The 15,716-nt window shown below is 33.8% G+C and overlaps 3 protein-coding genes across 4 annotated transcripts; all 3 read right to left on the bottom strand.

Annotated features, from left to right (window-relative positions):
• Positions 1-204: 204 nt before the first annotated feature.
• LOC104786864 (uncharacterized) lies at positions 205-2,327 on the bottom strand. Of its 2 annotated transcripts, none has more exons than XM_010512316.3 (5): positions 2,042-2,327; positions 1,703-1,826; positions 1,293-1,617; positions 803-1,204; positions 205-595 (listed from the first exon to the last, which is right to left on the bottom strand). In XM_010512316.3, exons 2-5 carry the CDS (start codon positions 1,780-1,782, stop codon positions 281-283), a joined length of 1,122 nt encoding a protein of 373 aa, XP_010510618.1. In that variant the 5' UTR covers positions 1,783-1,826; positions 2,042-2,327; the 3' UTR covers positions 205-280. The 2 variants fall into 2 exon arrangements, with proteins under 2 accessions (XP_010510618.1, XP_010510619.1); XM_010512317.3 differs by having other exon boundaries at positions 1,703-1,829; positions 2,042-2,299.
• Positions 2,328-3,655: 1,328 nt separating this feature from the next.
• On the bottom strand, positions 3,656-6,082 carry LOC104786863 (vicilin-like seed storage protein At2g28490). The gene is made up of 5 exons (XM_010512315.3): positions 5,598-6,082; positions 5,332-5,513; positions 5,170-5,244; positions 4,433-4,849; positions 3,656-4,197 (listed from the first exon to the last, which is right to left on the bottom strand). The coding sequence occupies exons 1-5, from the start codon at positions 6,028-6,030 to the stop codon at positions 3,802-3,804; spliced, it is 1,503 nt and encodes a 500-aa protein (XP_010510617.2). The 5' UTR covers positions 6,031-6,082; the 3' UTR covers positions 3,656-3,801.
• A 7,377-nt stretch (positions 6,083-13,459) lies between these two features.
• On the bottom strand, positions 13,460-15,440 carry LOC104786862 (LOB domain-containing protein 11-like). Its single transcript, XM_010512314.3, has 2 exons — positions 14,930-15,440; positions 13,460-14,185 (listed from the first exon to the last, which is right to left on the bottom strand). The coding sequence occupies exons 1-2, from the start codon at positions 15,236-15,238 to the stop codon at positions 13,778-13,780; spliced, it is 717 nt and encodes a 238-aa protein (XP_010510616.1). The 5' UTR covers positions 15,239-15,440; the 3' UTR covers positions 13,460-13,777.
• Positions 15,441-15,716: the final 276 nt, after the last annotated feature.

Raw genomic sequence — 15,716 nt, 5'->3', positions numbered from 1 at the left:
ATACCATTTGCATGTATTTTTGGGCTTTTGGATCAATTTACTTATTTACACAACATACAACATATAGTTTTTGAACTTATATACACATTCATACATTTATAGAGCTATCACATCACATGTCATGTTACGCTGGCAAAAGATACAGATGAAATAAACTGGAAATATTTAAAGACCTTTGTGCCATAAGAAGTTTATTCTACGATCTTAGCCAAAACTTGTAACGTGCATTATTATTATCACTAGATCTATAACCAAAAGTCTCTATTTATCTAATTAGAGTCTAGTTTTCAGTTTCAGACAAGTCTTCCTTTGCAGAATCAGAAGAATAAGAACCATTATCTAATCTACAGAGCTCTTCATCTTCGTCTTCGTCTTCGGAATTAGCATCAGTGTCGGAACAGCTAAGATAAAGCTCATTCTGATGATGATTACGTGATTCCGATGGAGAATCATCCAGTATCGAAAGAGGGTTTCTGTTATTCGGGTCATCATAAAGAGCAACATGCCTGTAGTATAGTTCAAGTTCCTTCTCTGCAATTGCTATGAAGTGTCTCACCGATTCAAGAGATTGTTCGTACTTTGATTTTTCATATGCCTGCAAATGGAAACATAACCATGTTAGGAACTAGCAACCAAAACATAAACCGAATCAAATGAGTAAACAAAAGATACCCCCTAATAGATTTTTCCTCTGGTATCTATAAGACACGCCTAAATGCACAAAGCGTAACCAGGGACGGTTTTGCTTCCTATTCATCTACAGTAAGATGTTCCAAAACAAAAAGACAATTTGAGGACTAACCCTTTTCTTAGATAATGTATCGATTGGAGACATAAGTTGTGGCTGCACATAACCCTTCCCTCTATAAAATATGATTGTATCATCGCCGATTATGTTAACAGGCACACCACCACTCAGTTTGGCAAGCTCCTCTGCAAATTGCTGCACTTGGCCAGGCTTACTATTATTGCAGATAACCTTAACGGTTTCATGTTTTTTCCAATGCAAATGCATGTTTAGAATAACACCACCAAATACTCCTCTTCTCCCAATCGGTACATAATTAGATCTCTTCTGACCCATTTTCTTCAAATAGAAACGTTCTTCCCCAGTGATCTCATGAGGTCGAACCTCAGGTCCCTGCACTTTCGCAACTTCATACCGTTTCAGTTTCTCAATCAGCAATGCTTCTTTGATCTTGGCCTAAATACAAGGAGCATCATCAACAAATCACACATCAAATGAACCCTTAAACTCATCAAATTCATACTAGTGCTAGACTCTCACATACCTTTTCAAGCTTGTACTTAATTTTTTCATCCGCACTAGCAAACTTCTTCTTCTTCCCTTTAACAGTAAGTCGCCGTGGGTCTTTCCTGTTAGCTGCGTTCCTTTCCTCTCTTTCTTTCTTCCTTTTCAACTTCAGACGTTTTTTCGTCAACCACTTATACTTCTTGGGAGGATCAAGTTCCCGAGTTTCAAACTTTGGTTTCCCTTCTGATATCACTAGATTCACCGTACCATGACTGAAATTTCTAAATGTAGGCCTTGAGATCGTTGTTGGTAAAGATAATGTCAATGTCGAATAAGAAAACTCTTGGCTTTGCTGAAGCAACCTAGTGGGCAAAAAAATCACAAGAGTACAATCACATTTTGGACATAACATACTAAACTGTGTTGTATAGTCTCAGATGTACAAACCTGGAAGAAATGAGAAGTGGATATGAAGATTTAAGTAGGGATGAAGCTTTTCGAAACCCACGAGCAAAAGCAATTGCCATAATTTGGCTTAATTCGAGCTCAAGAATCGAGATTTTTGTATAGTCTGCTACAAAATGCAACATTTTGGAATAACGTTTACTCAGAAGTAACCATATTGAGGATAAACATATTAGTCAAATCTTCTAAGCAGCATTTCGTCGACCAATTGGTGAGCATACTACGAAATTACAACTTTACTATAAAAAACACTCTGAAAATTGAATTCTCGAACACAATTCAGAACTAATCTCATGGATAATTGAATATCAAAACCTTTACCTGAGAAAGCTCATGGAGCTGGGCTGAGGACGCCTTTACTGTGAAGGAATAAAGATTCGACGTTGGCTTTATCAAATCATAATGATAGAAGAGTGAAAGGAGATAAGTACACTGATTTCGTCCCGGCGCCGTGGTTTAAGGAACCAGTAACATGCTTCGCCGGAGGTGGTGGTGATGGCTCGGCGAGAGAGAACCAAAAAAGAGAGGAGGGGGTTTTTATCTTTGGGCCTGGGAAACCAAAAAGCCCATTCGGTGTTTGCTTTTTTAAAAAGAAACTATGGGCTTTAAAGTTAAGGGTATGAAAGTGGCATTTTATGCTCAATCCCAAAGATAAAAAGAGGTCAAAGCTTGACCTGATTCGGGTATCCGATCGGATTCGGGTTTGGATGTTTAAGTTTTCGGATTTTCGGATGTAGAGCTATAAAATCCGATTGGGTATTTTATGATATCGGGTCAGGTTCTGGTAATTTGGCTTCGGGTTCGTGTAATTTCGGGTATACCCAAATTCATTAAAATATATATATATATATATATATATATATTTTTTTTTTCTTTATGTCGTTGAAAAAAAAAAATACTTTCTACCTCCCTCTTCTTGTCTCCTTTTTCTTCATCTTTCTTTTCTTCATCCAAAAATCTTAATTTTGTTTATCCATGGCCACCACTTCAAAAATCAAATCTTTCAAATTCTCTACCAAATCTAACAATATCTATAACAAATTATATGATATGATTCATATTTATCTTCCAACCTCACAAAGCATCACTTTTTTTTAGTAAAATTGATCTGGGTATTGAAAAAATAAAGCAATTATCGATTCTATTGATTGAGAAAGAAAAACATAAGCCAATTTTAGAATACACACATATATATACATATAAAAATATAAATACTTAATATTTTTATACTATGATTGAATAATCAAGGTGGCAAAATGGTTTATGATGCATCAATTAATGTCTAAGATATTGGGTTCAAATCCACTTAGATGCATTTTTGTATTTATTTCGGGTTGATTCGGATCTACTTCGGATATCGGGTAATATCCGAACCCGATCGGGTATCCAAATTTCAAAGAAACTAAATCCGATCGGGTATTTAATACCACCCAAATTCGAACCGAACTGCCTATTTCGGATCAGGTTCGGGTTCAGGTTTCGGATTCGGTTAAAATACCCAGGCCTAAGTTGATCATAAGCTCATCCTAGGATTGATCATGAGCTTATATGATCCAGTTGAGGAAAAATAAGATATGCTCCCAATTTTATGTTATAGTTAGTCAACCTTTATTATCTTGATCTTTCCAACAATAAGTTTGAAGGCAAAAAGTACCATGTTGCTTGTGGAGATTGAATGTGCTAAAGCTTTCTCAAAGAGTTTTGAAACTCCTACAAATCGATCAAATCGAGTTCCTTCCAACACTACGACACATGTCCTCAATATAATAATGATACAAAGAATCTTAAAATTAACATATTCATGTGGTTGTGGAAAAGACTTTTTTTTTTTTTAAACCATTCCTTTATGTTATCTATAGATTAAAAATCTGTAACTTTCGACCGAACAAGAGAATATTAAATTAGCGATTGTGAAGAATGGACTAAAACATAATCTGCTTAATGATTACCTTTTATTTCAATGTAACAAAAACATACATCCGTACATACTCATGGCTAGCTACATACATAAACATTCAAAAAGAAAAACCTTTCCGCACATTCCTCAAACAAGGAGTGCGACCGAAACCGTAACGCACCGATTAACCGACATGTGGAGGAGCTGCCGATGCAGTAGGCAGAATAACAGCTTCTCTTTGTGGCTCGATGAACCCCCTCATTGTCCCTTCGTCGACTCCAAAAGCCATGGACAACGATGTCACATTTAGAGTTGTGAGTAGCGACTTTGATCCAACTAAGAACTGAGGCCGATTCTTGTGAGCCGACGTGGTGAATCCTACAAACTCGAATGGTGCGGTCCGAGAAGCGATCTGGCAAAAGGCGAAGTACCGAGGGATCCAAAAGACATCCCCTACGGAGACTCTTGTGTTCATAGCAGAAGTTCCGTTTGGAAATACAACTTGGATCTCTCCGGATCCAGCTAAAACGATGCCATATTCCGTGGCTGTTGGGTTCATATGGGGAGCCATCATCGAACCCTGACAAAAACATTTGAAACTTGATCGGTTAAATACGGTTTTAGTATTTTTATTTTTATTTTTCTGAATTAAACCAACTTTTTGATCGGTAGATAACAACTGATCTATATACGACTTAAAAGTTACCAAAATAATTCTTAGAGCTTAGTTAATTAATGACAGTTCACATCTAGTGGTTGTCATAGACATAAAGTTCGCTAGATGTTGGTAATAAAATAAGAGATATGAATCATACCGCGGTGAGATTAACTAGAAAAACGCCGATGCCCGAGTGTTTAAGAGGCTCGTAATCCTCATAATCAAGAGCAGTACTCCATCCATAGTCGTTTTTGAAACTAGGTTTCTGATCATAAATGTTGTACGAGTCATGGCACTCAGAAGATCCTGACCCTTTATTCTTTTCTTCTATTAGATCCATAAACGATCTTATAATAGTCCTCCAAGACCACCCTGAACTGTATTGTTGGTCTTGAGGGGATCCTTGTTTCATCTCCAACAGTTTCTTGAGATGACTTCGTTTCTCTTCCTCTCTTAACCCCAAAAATTGGGTCCATGTCGTCGTTGGTTGTGGGCCTTCTGGTCCTTCCATGACGTGTACAATCGGGCCACGGAATTGACTCCTCATCATTCTTTGCAGCTCTGGTCGAGAAACCTAAAAGTGAAAAACTGATATGAGATTGAGATTGAACAGAAAGAGCCCTAACTAAATACTAATATGGAAGTTTTAAACACCAATTTCTAACATTCCTCTAATTAAGATGCATTTGTACATATAATATTCCTATAAAAATAGTACTATAGATTTGTGCATTTTCACCTTTGGACACATGCAAAGACCAAACTCCAATTTATCAAACAATTTGTTTTAAGGTTGTACTTTCAAAAAATAGTATAATTTGTTTTTTTTTTTTTATATATAAAATGCAGACAAACAATATAAAAATTAATAATCATTTAGGTTTGAGTACTAACGTTAAGTGCTGAGGTTAAAGTGTCGGGATCGAAGCCAGCGAGAACAGAAGACGGTCCTCCACCTATATAGAAAGGCTACACACACAAGGAACTAGTTAGCCAAATGCAAAATTCTATAAGTCAATGTGATAATAATGAGTCCTAAATGTTAAACATGAGTACTTGGAAGGTTTCGAAACCGAGGCTTTGGGTAGGATCAATGCTGCAAATGACATGAAGGCGTTGGCCTCGGCCTGTGTTATGTAAATAAAAGACAGAACCAGCCGGGATCCAGTAGATGTCTCCTGCCTTCAATCTCCTCTCTCCGAATTCGTCTTTGCATATTACTCCAAGCGTAGCTTCACCTGTAAGTAATTAAACACATGTTCTTGAGAGAGTGAGACACACATGTTGAGAGAGAGATAGAGAGAAAGGGAGAGAGGAAATACCTTGACGAATGAAGATGAGGAGGCTTGAGTCGAGATACTGAGGGACAAAGAGGGTTTTAGGTTCCATTGTTAGAAAGCCAATGTGCATTGGCTTCTCAATGATTCTTCCTCTTGGAGATATCACAACTCTCATCTCTCCACCTTCTGATTTGATCACTTGCCTTGACTCTCTCATCATGAACCACCCTCTTCTTCCTCCTCCTCCTCCTCCTCCTCCTCCCCGTCCTCCTTCTCCTCCCCACTCTCCTCCTCCTCCTCCTCCTTCTCCTTCTCCTCCCCAATCTCCACCTCCTCCTCCTTCTCCTCCCCAATCTCCTCCTCCTTCTCCTCCCCACCCTTCTTCTCCTTCATACCCATTTGATCTCATCACCATTACTCCATGGATAAGCACCAACAGAAGCAAAAACGCAAAAGTTCTCTTGTTTTTCTCCATCTTTCTCCAACCTTTCCGATGATTCACAATGTTTTTACAATCTTTGTAAGAAGGGTGCATGCATATATGTGTTAAGTAGGATGAAGAAGGAAGACACGTGTGCAACATGCAAAAATTTGGAGCCTTCGTGTCTACCTACACTCAGTGTCTTTTATTAGAGTTTGATGCATAAACGTTTTCTTTCCACCACCTCTCGTTTCATTGTTTCTTATGGCTTTAGAAATATTATAAATTATTTGGAGTTGGTGATCAAATCATCTTTTTCCTAAGAGTCATGCAATATTTAAAAATTTTAAGAAAAAAGTAAAAAAATACTTTATCTATTATATATTTGAACGTTTAATATTTGGTTTTTTGTTAGAGATTAATATTCAAATTAATAAAAACGTGTAATTTAATATCTAAAAATTTTAAGTGGTATTATTTTCATACTTACAATCTCTTAACAAAATAAATATTCAAATTTTACTTTTATTCGTTTTTATTAAATATTTATTTATAGATAGCAGAAAATTAATTTTAATTTTATTCCAATAAAAAATGATTGTTTTTAATATTTTTATTTTATCTGTGTTTTATTTCTTTAATTTAAAAATTACATTTTAATATTTTATTTTTCTCCAAAATTAAAAATGAATCAATTTCAATTTCAAATTTAATAATAATCATCAAATTTTTGAATTAGATGAGGTACTTTTAAAACCTAAATCAAAAAATTTGAAATTGAGAGATACTTGAATCCTTGCGATCTATACCCGAGCTAACTCACCCACTATGATAGATTTCTTACTCTGATTCAGTTGACCAGAAGATACTCCTTCTCCTCCATCTCTGTCTGAATTACATTTTTTCATATCTAACACATTTTTCTACTTGCAGTTATAGACGTTTACATATATGAAGCAACATTTATAGCGATGTCTCCACCGTAGCCATACCGTTACTCCAATCAGATTTGGACGATTGCGCGTGGTTATAATGCGGCTGGGTTGGCGGCAAAATTGAAGTCTTGTTGCTCGGATTCAACATAGGCTGTAATGCGGCTGGACCGACAGCGAAATTGAAGTCTCGTTGCTCAGATTCAACAGAGGTTGAAGCTGAAGCACATCGAATTGAAACGAATTTGGTTGTCGTGGAAAGATTGGTGGTGTTAGGTTTGGTAAGGTAGATAAACGATTGAGAAATTTATTTGGATTTCAAGAAAGGGATATAAGCTTGGTTTACAATGAAGAATGAGTTTGGCGACGCTTCATCATAGTTGATTTTGAGAAATTTTTTAATTTTGGAAAAAATAAAATATTAAATGTAATTTTTAAATTAAAGAAATAAAATACAGATAAAATAAAAATATTAATAACAATCATTTTTATTGGAATAAAATTAAAATTAATTTTTTGCTATCTATAAATAAATATTTAACGAAACTGAATAAGGATAAAATTGAAATATTTATTTTGTTAAGAATTCGTAAGTATGAAAACGACAATATTTAAATTTGTTGAGTATTAAATTGCACGTTTTTATTAATTTAAGTATTAATTTTCCAAAAAAAAATGCTAGGTATTAAAAATAAGTAATAGATAAAGTATTTTTTGACTTTTTCTTCAAAATTGTAATAGAATTTAGAACTTTTTCCTAATATCGAAAACGCTGAATCTGTTAACCCAACAAGATGATGGTTTAAAATTTTTGTTTTCACATGGTTTTAAATCATAACACGTAATGGGACAGCATCGTATAAGTGAAGCAGTCGAAATGGCTCCGAGGTCAAAAAAAAAAAAGTAAGAGTAAAAATTATTTTACCACATTAAATATCTTCCAATGAAATTCTTGGACAGAGCTTGCAAATAATTGGAGAAGACGAGAGACACCTAGATACTTAGGTGTCAACGTGTGGACGCATTTCTCATGCATTAAACCATGCAAAATATTCTCCTCATCGTATCTAAGTGTTGGTCTATAAATAGCTTAGCTTCAATTATCTTGAGCTTCTCTTTACACTCCACCAAAATCATCTCAGCGAGCCACAAACACTTCTTTATTTTTCAATTTCGCCAGTTCACCCTTCTAAAACGTTTTTCAAGCTTCTACTTTTTTTTTCTTTTCTATTTGACCAAAAGGTTATTTCGGTCCAAAAATCCTCCAGTCCTTTCATGTATAGCTCTACAAATGTTAAAAATGTGTCTAGATATATTTCTAGGCCAAGAGAAATCAGAAAGCTCACGGCTAAACTTCAAGTCTGTGCTGGTCAACCTCAAGCTAGATAGATACATATCTTGGTATCATAGGAAAATTGCAGATACATATATGCAAGACTAAACTTATATAATAATACGTATGGCCTATAGATTTGTAACATATAGCTAGCCCGAAAAAAGCAAAAAAAAATAAAAAAATGGGAGCGAGTAAAAAGTGTTATTTTTGATGATATGATGATAATATTTTTGATGATGGTATGATAATGTGATTGTATTGTTAAATGGACGAAATAGTAATATTTTATTTTTGTTGGTTTCAACTTTTAAAAAAGAAAAGAAATGATGGGTTAAATGGTTAATCATTAACCTATTATCACCTAACTAAATTGAGACATTGACCCATTAGTATGAGACTAATTGTGTAACTAACTGGGTTGGATTGGACTTAATTTATGAACTGTCTCCTTTGTAACTTGTACTTTATAACACTCACTATGTTGAGTGATAATTATTAAACAAAAGCCCTTTTATTACTAATGGTACGTGGCCTTTATAAGAGTTCGATTGGCATTACATAAGCACGTAAGTCGTAACGTTGTATCCTCGAAACGTTTCCTTTTGACGGAAGAACTAACGGTTGAGTTATGCGATGACTTAGTTTACTGTAGTATGTTAAACAATCATCATAACTAATGAAAGTACTGTATTAGTGTAATACTAACATACTAGGTTTGAAATGTTTGGTTATTGTATTTCAGACAATAGTTTCCACAATTTATTTAGTTTTTGACTAACATATAGTCAAAATAATGAAATTGAAAGGTAAAAAAAAAGAGATAGGCAACAAAAAAAGTTAAACCAATGTTTTCAAAACCGGACCGGACCGGCGGTCGAACCACGTTAACCCGCGAACCGGTAACATGTCCGGGTTGGGTTAATATCAAAACCCAAAAGAAATTGAACCGGTAAAAACCATATCAACCCGCCAAAAACCCAAAAACCGGTGAACCATTAAACCGGATAAAACCGGGTTCTATTTTTTTTTGTAAAAATGAGTGCAATTAATTTAATTACTTACCTTTTCTAGTTTCTTCTTAGCAAATTAGTAATAGTAGGGTTTCTTAGATAATGAAGATTGAATGTTATACACTCTTAATTATTCTCTTATTGCTTTTAGATTTGAATTTCTAAACTATTTTACTAGTACTGGTTATACTTTGAGTTTGTTGCATTTTGAAATTATTACTTTTAAAGGTTTTTTAAAACATTATGAATATTGAAGTATTTTATTTGGTATATCCAATTATATTATAGTTATAATCATTGAAAGAAAATAGAAGACATATCCATACCTATTATTTATAAAAATATCATCAAAATCAATTGATCCCGGTTGAACCATATTGACTCATGACCCATAAGCTTTTCCGGTTCAGTTACCGGTCCGGTTTTAAAAACATTGAGTTAAACTAATCGTCAAACTAACTTTTTGTACGATGCGGATTTCAATCTAAAGTCATATTCAACTTACATTACAACTTACAACTTACAGACAGAAGAAGCACTCAGATGAAAGACAAATATTATATAATAAAAGAACGAGATAATGTTCTATGTTTGTTCTAAAAGAAATCAAACCGCGTTATTTCTCAAATTTATAATTACAACATGTCTCGGTCTCCGAGAAAAATTATAATCTTGCGCCAAAAATTATTTATATAAAAGTTTTTTTTTTTTTTTTTTTTGAACACAATTTATATAAAAGTATAAATAGATATATTTAATAGTTTGTAGATAGGAGATTTGAATTTTAATTTGAATGTTGTCAAGTTAGAATTTGAAGTTTCTGTAATCTCTAGGAGAAGAAAGTCACACGGATAAAAAGCGAGCTAAAATTAACCTGTTTTGGTCACCTGTCCAAAAACATTGTGTCGAGAGGTTTCAAGAAAATATATTGTTTTGGTATATGTTAAAGTTGCTGACAAAAATTAGGATCCGAGGATACATGAAAATTTTAATTATTCTCTAGAAGCAAACCAAGCTTGAAGGCTTATTTTCTATATCGACATTATTGTGACAAAAAAGTGACGTTATCGTGATTTTCTTAAATATCATTTTCTTACCATTTAAAATGCATTTAGAAAAGATTATTTGTTTGAAACTCGTTGATCATAATGATAGTGGCAAAATCAAAATCTGATCAAAGCAGAATGGTACAAAGGTCTACATTTGCGTTATAAGGAAATACGTAGTTTTTTGTATAGTGAAGAGGAATTGTATTTTGATGCTTTCTAAGCAAAGTATATCTGTTTGTAAGCTATTCACTTTATCCTTAAGAAGAAGAACAATTAAAGGTCAGAATATGAATAGAACATTTACAATTCTTATCAAAAAAACAAATATGAATAGAGAACAATGCGGTTTGGATGCAATGAGAAAAGAGAACAATGCAAAAACTTAAAAAGGCTGCGCCATTTTATTCAAGTTTGGCACTGTCCCCTTCACACGCTTATTAATTTGCACTTGCATTCACTATATCTATTTTGAAGAGTGGAAAAGCTAAAAGAAATATAAAACGATGAAAACTTTAGTTTTCTTTTCCAACAAATAATGAAAACTTTAGAAATTGTTTGATTTTCCTTATTAAGATGTTTGACAAACTAAACAAACCGTGTGCTCGTGTCGCGGCCATCCCATACGTGCACTACAAATTGGCTGCGAAGCCTTGTAGGAAAGTAATACTAATTTTTTATAATATGGATTCGTACGTACCCTTTGGTTGAACAATAATATATTAAGAAAGACAGATGAGTTTATACTTTGTCGTGATATGAGTTTAATTCGAGTAAGAACCAAATCTAATAAAGTTGTAAAAGCGTTCATAAAATAATTTGTGTTTCTTTGATAAAAAAAAAAAAAAAATTTGTGTTTAGTCTTCTTGTTGGCGCGTCGTATCCACCATTTTTATCACTTGGTTCCACATGTTTTCTTTATACGAGTCTATCAATAATCCGCCACGGTAAACAAGATATTAAGAAACTAAGAAAAGCATTTCAAGTTCAAGAATTGAGAAATAACTTTTTACTTTTTAGTATGGTATAAGAGAGAACAACATACAGAAAAATATTGTAGTGATATGCGATATCAGTCGATAACGTTTCTGAATTATTCGGAATAATAAAGTGGTTGGTCCACTAAGTATGCCACAACAGGCTAATCTACCATGTTTGATTAGTCACTTATCATACTTAGAGATATTTGTAGAGTTTGGTTGACCAACATGCAAAAGACCGCGGTACTAAAATTATTATCCCTACAATTATTATCTCTTCAATTATTAACTTTATTGTGTCTAGTTCTATACATAAGTAATAACAAAATATATTAAATTTTAAGTTTATAATAAAATAAAATATCATAGATTATAGTTAAATTTGAAAAGGAAAAATTCATATTATTTATTAAATTCAATATAACATTTTAGAATCCAATTTCATATCTGTGGGTTCGCCTGTTGCCTTAATCTGCTTGAAAAGTATTAATAAATCACATATGTACATAATTTTGATATTGATTTGTTATATAGTCCCGAAAAATACAATAAATCACAACAGGCATATGAGTTGGGAAGTTAAGGAAAATTTCAGAATAAAGTATCGAAAAACTGATGAAGAGGCTCTCTACCTGATTTAATTATGAAATTGGAAGGACTGAAGGTAGGTACTTAGTTTTTCCTTTCGGCTGCTTATGATAACAAAGGGACTAGGAAAAGTAAAGCTAATTTGTGTAATCATTACAATTATATACCCTAATTACCTTCAAACCTAATTTAAATAATATATAATAATTATTGTTTACAAATACAACGTTATTGTATCAATCTTGTAATTTTATTTGGTATACGTAATTCGTAATTGTAACTTACAAAAAAATTGTTGGAAAATAGCCTATAAGAAACTCGGACGTACGTTCTAATAATTATTTTTTTTCTTGGATCGTAAACTAGCAGATAAAATGTACGCTGATGAGCAAAGCGCACACCGTTCCGATTGTTACGAGCCAGTCCCACCATCGCTTAGGTCATAGTAGTCATTAGCCATTTCGATCAACCAAAAAATAAGTAGTCATTTCGACTTCGTGCCGACAAATAACGAACTAACGATGCAGATAATATTCTTTTGCTTGTAATGACAGTCACGTGGGTTGCACATGATGTCGGTACACATTGTATAAACTATTGTTTTGGACCACACTATTGATTTTGTTCTTTGGTTGAATCTCAATTAGACCATTCGTAGGAATAGTATCGAGTCAACGTGGTCATATTGTGAGTTGTGTGACATATGTCGGTAAACACAGTTTTATTTGGTTTTATGTTAATTAATTTAATTTACTTGAAAATTTGTTAAGTTAGATATATATTTTGTCTCTTATGGGTTAGGGAAATGTGTTTTAGGACATCCCTATGTATAATACTATAATCTAATGGTCTCAATTATAATCTGATGAGAAATTTTTGGGAGACACCATAACTTCAATAGGAACACAATGATTAAGGTCAATATTTCCAAATAATATTTACCCTTGAAAACACCATCATTAAAGTTGTTAGATTTTATTTTTAACATCGAGGTTGTTAGTTAATTCCATCAGTAACCTTATTGACAAGTTAGATAGATGTCCACACATAACATGAGTGCGTATACGTAGATCATACACATATATACATATAGGTGTGGTCACATGGATCAAAACGCGTAAATGTCTAGCAGTCACTACTGTCTACAGAGACGTGTCATGTCTTCGTTGTGTCCTTAGCGAATAGAGTTAATTCGCCTTCACATTGCTATGGATGGTTTCAAGAACCTGAATTCTTATTTATAATCTTCACAAGAATACAAAATAGGATGACAAAACACGCGTCAGAGTTAACCAAGAGCTAGTTGTGCTCACTAATATGTTCGAATGGGTATGATATTCGCCTTATAGATTGTTGTCAAGAATCGAATTATTCCACGTACAAAAATCCTTGTAGTTCCCTCTTGCATGTTTATTGAAGATAGTTTTTAGATAGAAACAATATTCGCTTTTCTTCGAATTTGGGGATTAACCTAAATTTTGGTCCGGTTATTTAGAAGGAGGACAAAAAAAACGCATTATTGGCTTCCGGGGAGCATTATCAGAAAGATTAACAATGACATCCTTCTCATTATAAAACGAAACAACAAATATACAAAATGGTATTTTCATTAAATTAAAAATGCATCTCAATTATCTCCTTCTCATTAGCGTTAGGAGAAGATTCTTAGAATCTTAATCATAGTACAAACTCTTTTGTCTGATATCCCTACATAATAATACTAGCACGTAACATGTTTGACAAGTTTGCTGCAGTTTTGTTACGTGCTTATTATACATGATTGGTTGACTTAGACAAATTAAAGAAAAAAAAAAAAAACTTCGCATATATCATATCCTAGGTCTTAATATGCATATGGAAGTAACCACTAAAGCGCTTTAAAGTGAGCTAATAATACCATAAGTTATGATCATGTCCAAAGAGGATCCCACCACGACATGGATGAATTATTGTTGACAATGTTGTTGTTGTTATTGTCCTCAAGGAATCCCAAATCATTGCTCACTTCGTCGGGGCTACTAATGAACTCATCGCCACTCTCAAACGAACTCTCAAAGGACATATTGTGTTGTCCTTGCTCTTGTGCTGACAACTTGGTTTGCTCCATTTTATATATCAATTCTAGTAGACTTGATCTTTGGAGTTGCATACCCACTAACTCTACTTGAGTTTTCGCAAGTTGTGCTTGAAGCTCACTAACTTGTCTCTGCAAGTGGTAAATTGCACCCGCACATCCGTAAACCGGATCTCTCATCCTTGCTCCGGCTTCATAGACCATGCTATTAACCGCATCTGTTCTTTGCGATTCCGGAAGTTCCTAATAATAGAAAAAGATATATAAAAATACATAAACATCATCTTTCACTAAAATGTTTCTTTCACAAAAATGTTTCTAGAAGAGGAAATAAAAGTCTCGGTCGGACATGGAACGTAGATTTGAATATTTTACAGTATTTGACATTGTGAAGTTGTTTTTTGATATTTGACCATGAAGAAAACTTACATGACTTTTTCAAATTACGAATAAAAAGGAATTGTTGATATAGACTTTTTTTTTTCTAGCATAACTTTTAATTTTTTTTTTCTTAATGAGGTTGCATGTAGCTTTGAGGAAAGGTTGTTATTGACCTTTCATTACAATTGTAGGGCCTTGTTCCGGTCACATGACTTATGAACCCATTATTGTTCAACAACTAGACTTTTAACCACTTTAACTTCCTTTTCACATTTTCAAAACCAGATTTTATGTTTCCATTTTATAAAAAAGTAAATATTATTTTTTTACAAAGAACAAAGACATCATTCTCTTTTTATATTTTAAATTAGATATCTTTCTAAATCATTGGCATTCATTACTGCAAAACAAAACAAAACAAAACAAAGCAGTTTTTTTTTTTCATACCCACTAGAATGATATAGTTTGAGATATTATATTTTTTGATGTTTAATTCATAACCAATAAGCAAATGTGAAATATCTGGCTCATGTACACACGTGCGTGGTGACATATACATAGAAAATACACACGTGTAACTAGTAAAGAACGAAAAAGAAAAAGTACCTGCAAGAACTTAATAATGTTGCTAGCTCCAAAGACACGGTGAGCGATTGTGAACTTCGCCGGATCCGTCGGAGGAAAATACGGCGCCAAAACGCATTTCTCAGCGCACCGCCGCCTCAAAATCTTGCAAGCCGCACAAGGGCTTAGTACAACCGGCGGTTGTGGCGGCTGCTGTGGCGAAGGAGGCGGTGGAGGTGAAGAGGTGGGAGAAGGAGAGGAAACAGGAGTGGTGGTTTCCGCCACGGCAGTAACGGCCACAGTTGAAGCAGTAGGTGTAGCGACCCCACTGTTAATCTCCATCTTAAGCATGATTATCAAAGTATTCTTGGGACTTATTTGTTTTTCTTTTGAGTCAATTAGTAGAGTTTTAAAATAAGGAAGGAGTTGAAACAAAATAGTTGATGAACCAAAGTGTGTTGTTTTGTAGAGTGAAGTGATTTATGGTAAGGAAGGAGATTGTGAGTGGTATATATAGACAGTGAGACACAAGAGAATGACCAAGTGACGTTATAAATAAGAGTTCTGACGTTATTAGTTTATTTGTAATAGTTTTATTATATATTTATGCCTTTACGGTGCTACTAATTCGTCTTGAGCTTTTTTTTTTTTTTTTTTTGTTTCAACGGTTGATTGACTTTGGCGGCTCAATTAATTATTTCCACATTCGCACTTAAGCAAAACTTGTTATATTTAATTTCCAACTTATCCTTAAAGTTGTCTTTAATCCATTCCCCGTTTTCACATTTCGCTTATATACTCCTACATAAAATATTGTTTTTCATATTTC

Source organism: Camelina sativa, chromosome 5 (assembly GCF_030686135.1).
Source record: "Camelina sativa cultivar CO46 ecotype springtype chromosome 5, ASM3068613v1".
Classification (NCBI taxonomy): Eukaryota; Viridiplantae; Streptophyta; class Magnoliopsida; order Brassicales; family Brassicaceae; genus Camelina; species Camelina sativa.
This window is presented reverse-complemented; position numbering and strand designations above follow the sequence as displayed.

What these genes read in the sequence shown, in the direction of transcription:
- LOC104786862 (XM_010512314.3), bottom strand. Translation starts at nt 15,238, where the DNA reads ATGCTTAAGATGGAGATTAACAGTGGGGTCGCTACACCTACTGCTTCA. An exon ending in ACATTATTAAGTTCTTGCAG is followed by an intron (nt 14,186 to 14,929) that starts GTACTTTTTCTT and finishes TTCTATTATTAG; the next exon opens with GAACTTCCGGAATCGCAAAG.
- LOC104786863 (XM_010512315.3), bottom strand. Translation starts at nt 6,030, where the DNA reads ATGGAGAAAAACAAGAGAACTTTTGCGTTTTTGCTTCTGTTGGTGCTT. An exon ending in TCGGTTTCGAAACCTTCCAA is followed by an intron (nt 5,245 to 5,331) that starts GTACTCATGTTT and finishes TTGTGTGTGTAG; the next exon opens with CCTTTCTATATAGGTGGAGG. An exon ending in TTCTAGTTAATCTCACCGCG is followed by an intron (nt 4,198 to 4,432) that starts GTATGATTCATA and finishes TGTTTTTGTCAG; the next exon opens with GGTTCGATGATGGCTCCCCA.
- LOC104786864 (XM_010512316.3), bottom strand. Translation starts at nt 1,782, where the DNA reads ATGGCAATTGCTTTTGCTCGTGGGTTTCGAAAAGCTTCATCCCTACTT. An exon ending in CCACTTCTCATTTCTTCCAG is followed by an intron (nt 1,618 to 1,702) that starts GTTTGTACATCT and finishes TTTGCCCACTAG; the next exon opens with GTTGCTTCAGCAAAGCCAAG. An exon ending in ATACATTATCTAAGAAAAGG is followed by an intron (nt 596 to 802) that starts GTTAGTCCTCAA and finishes TTCCATTTGCAG; the next exon opens with GCATATGAAAAATCAAAGTA.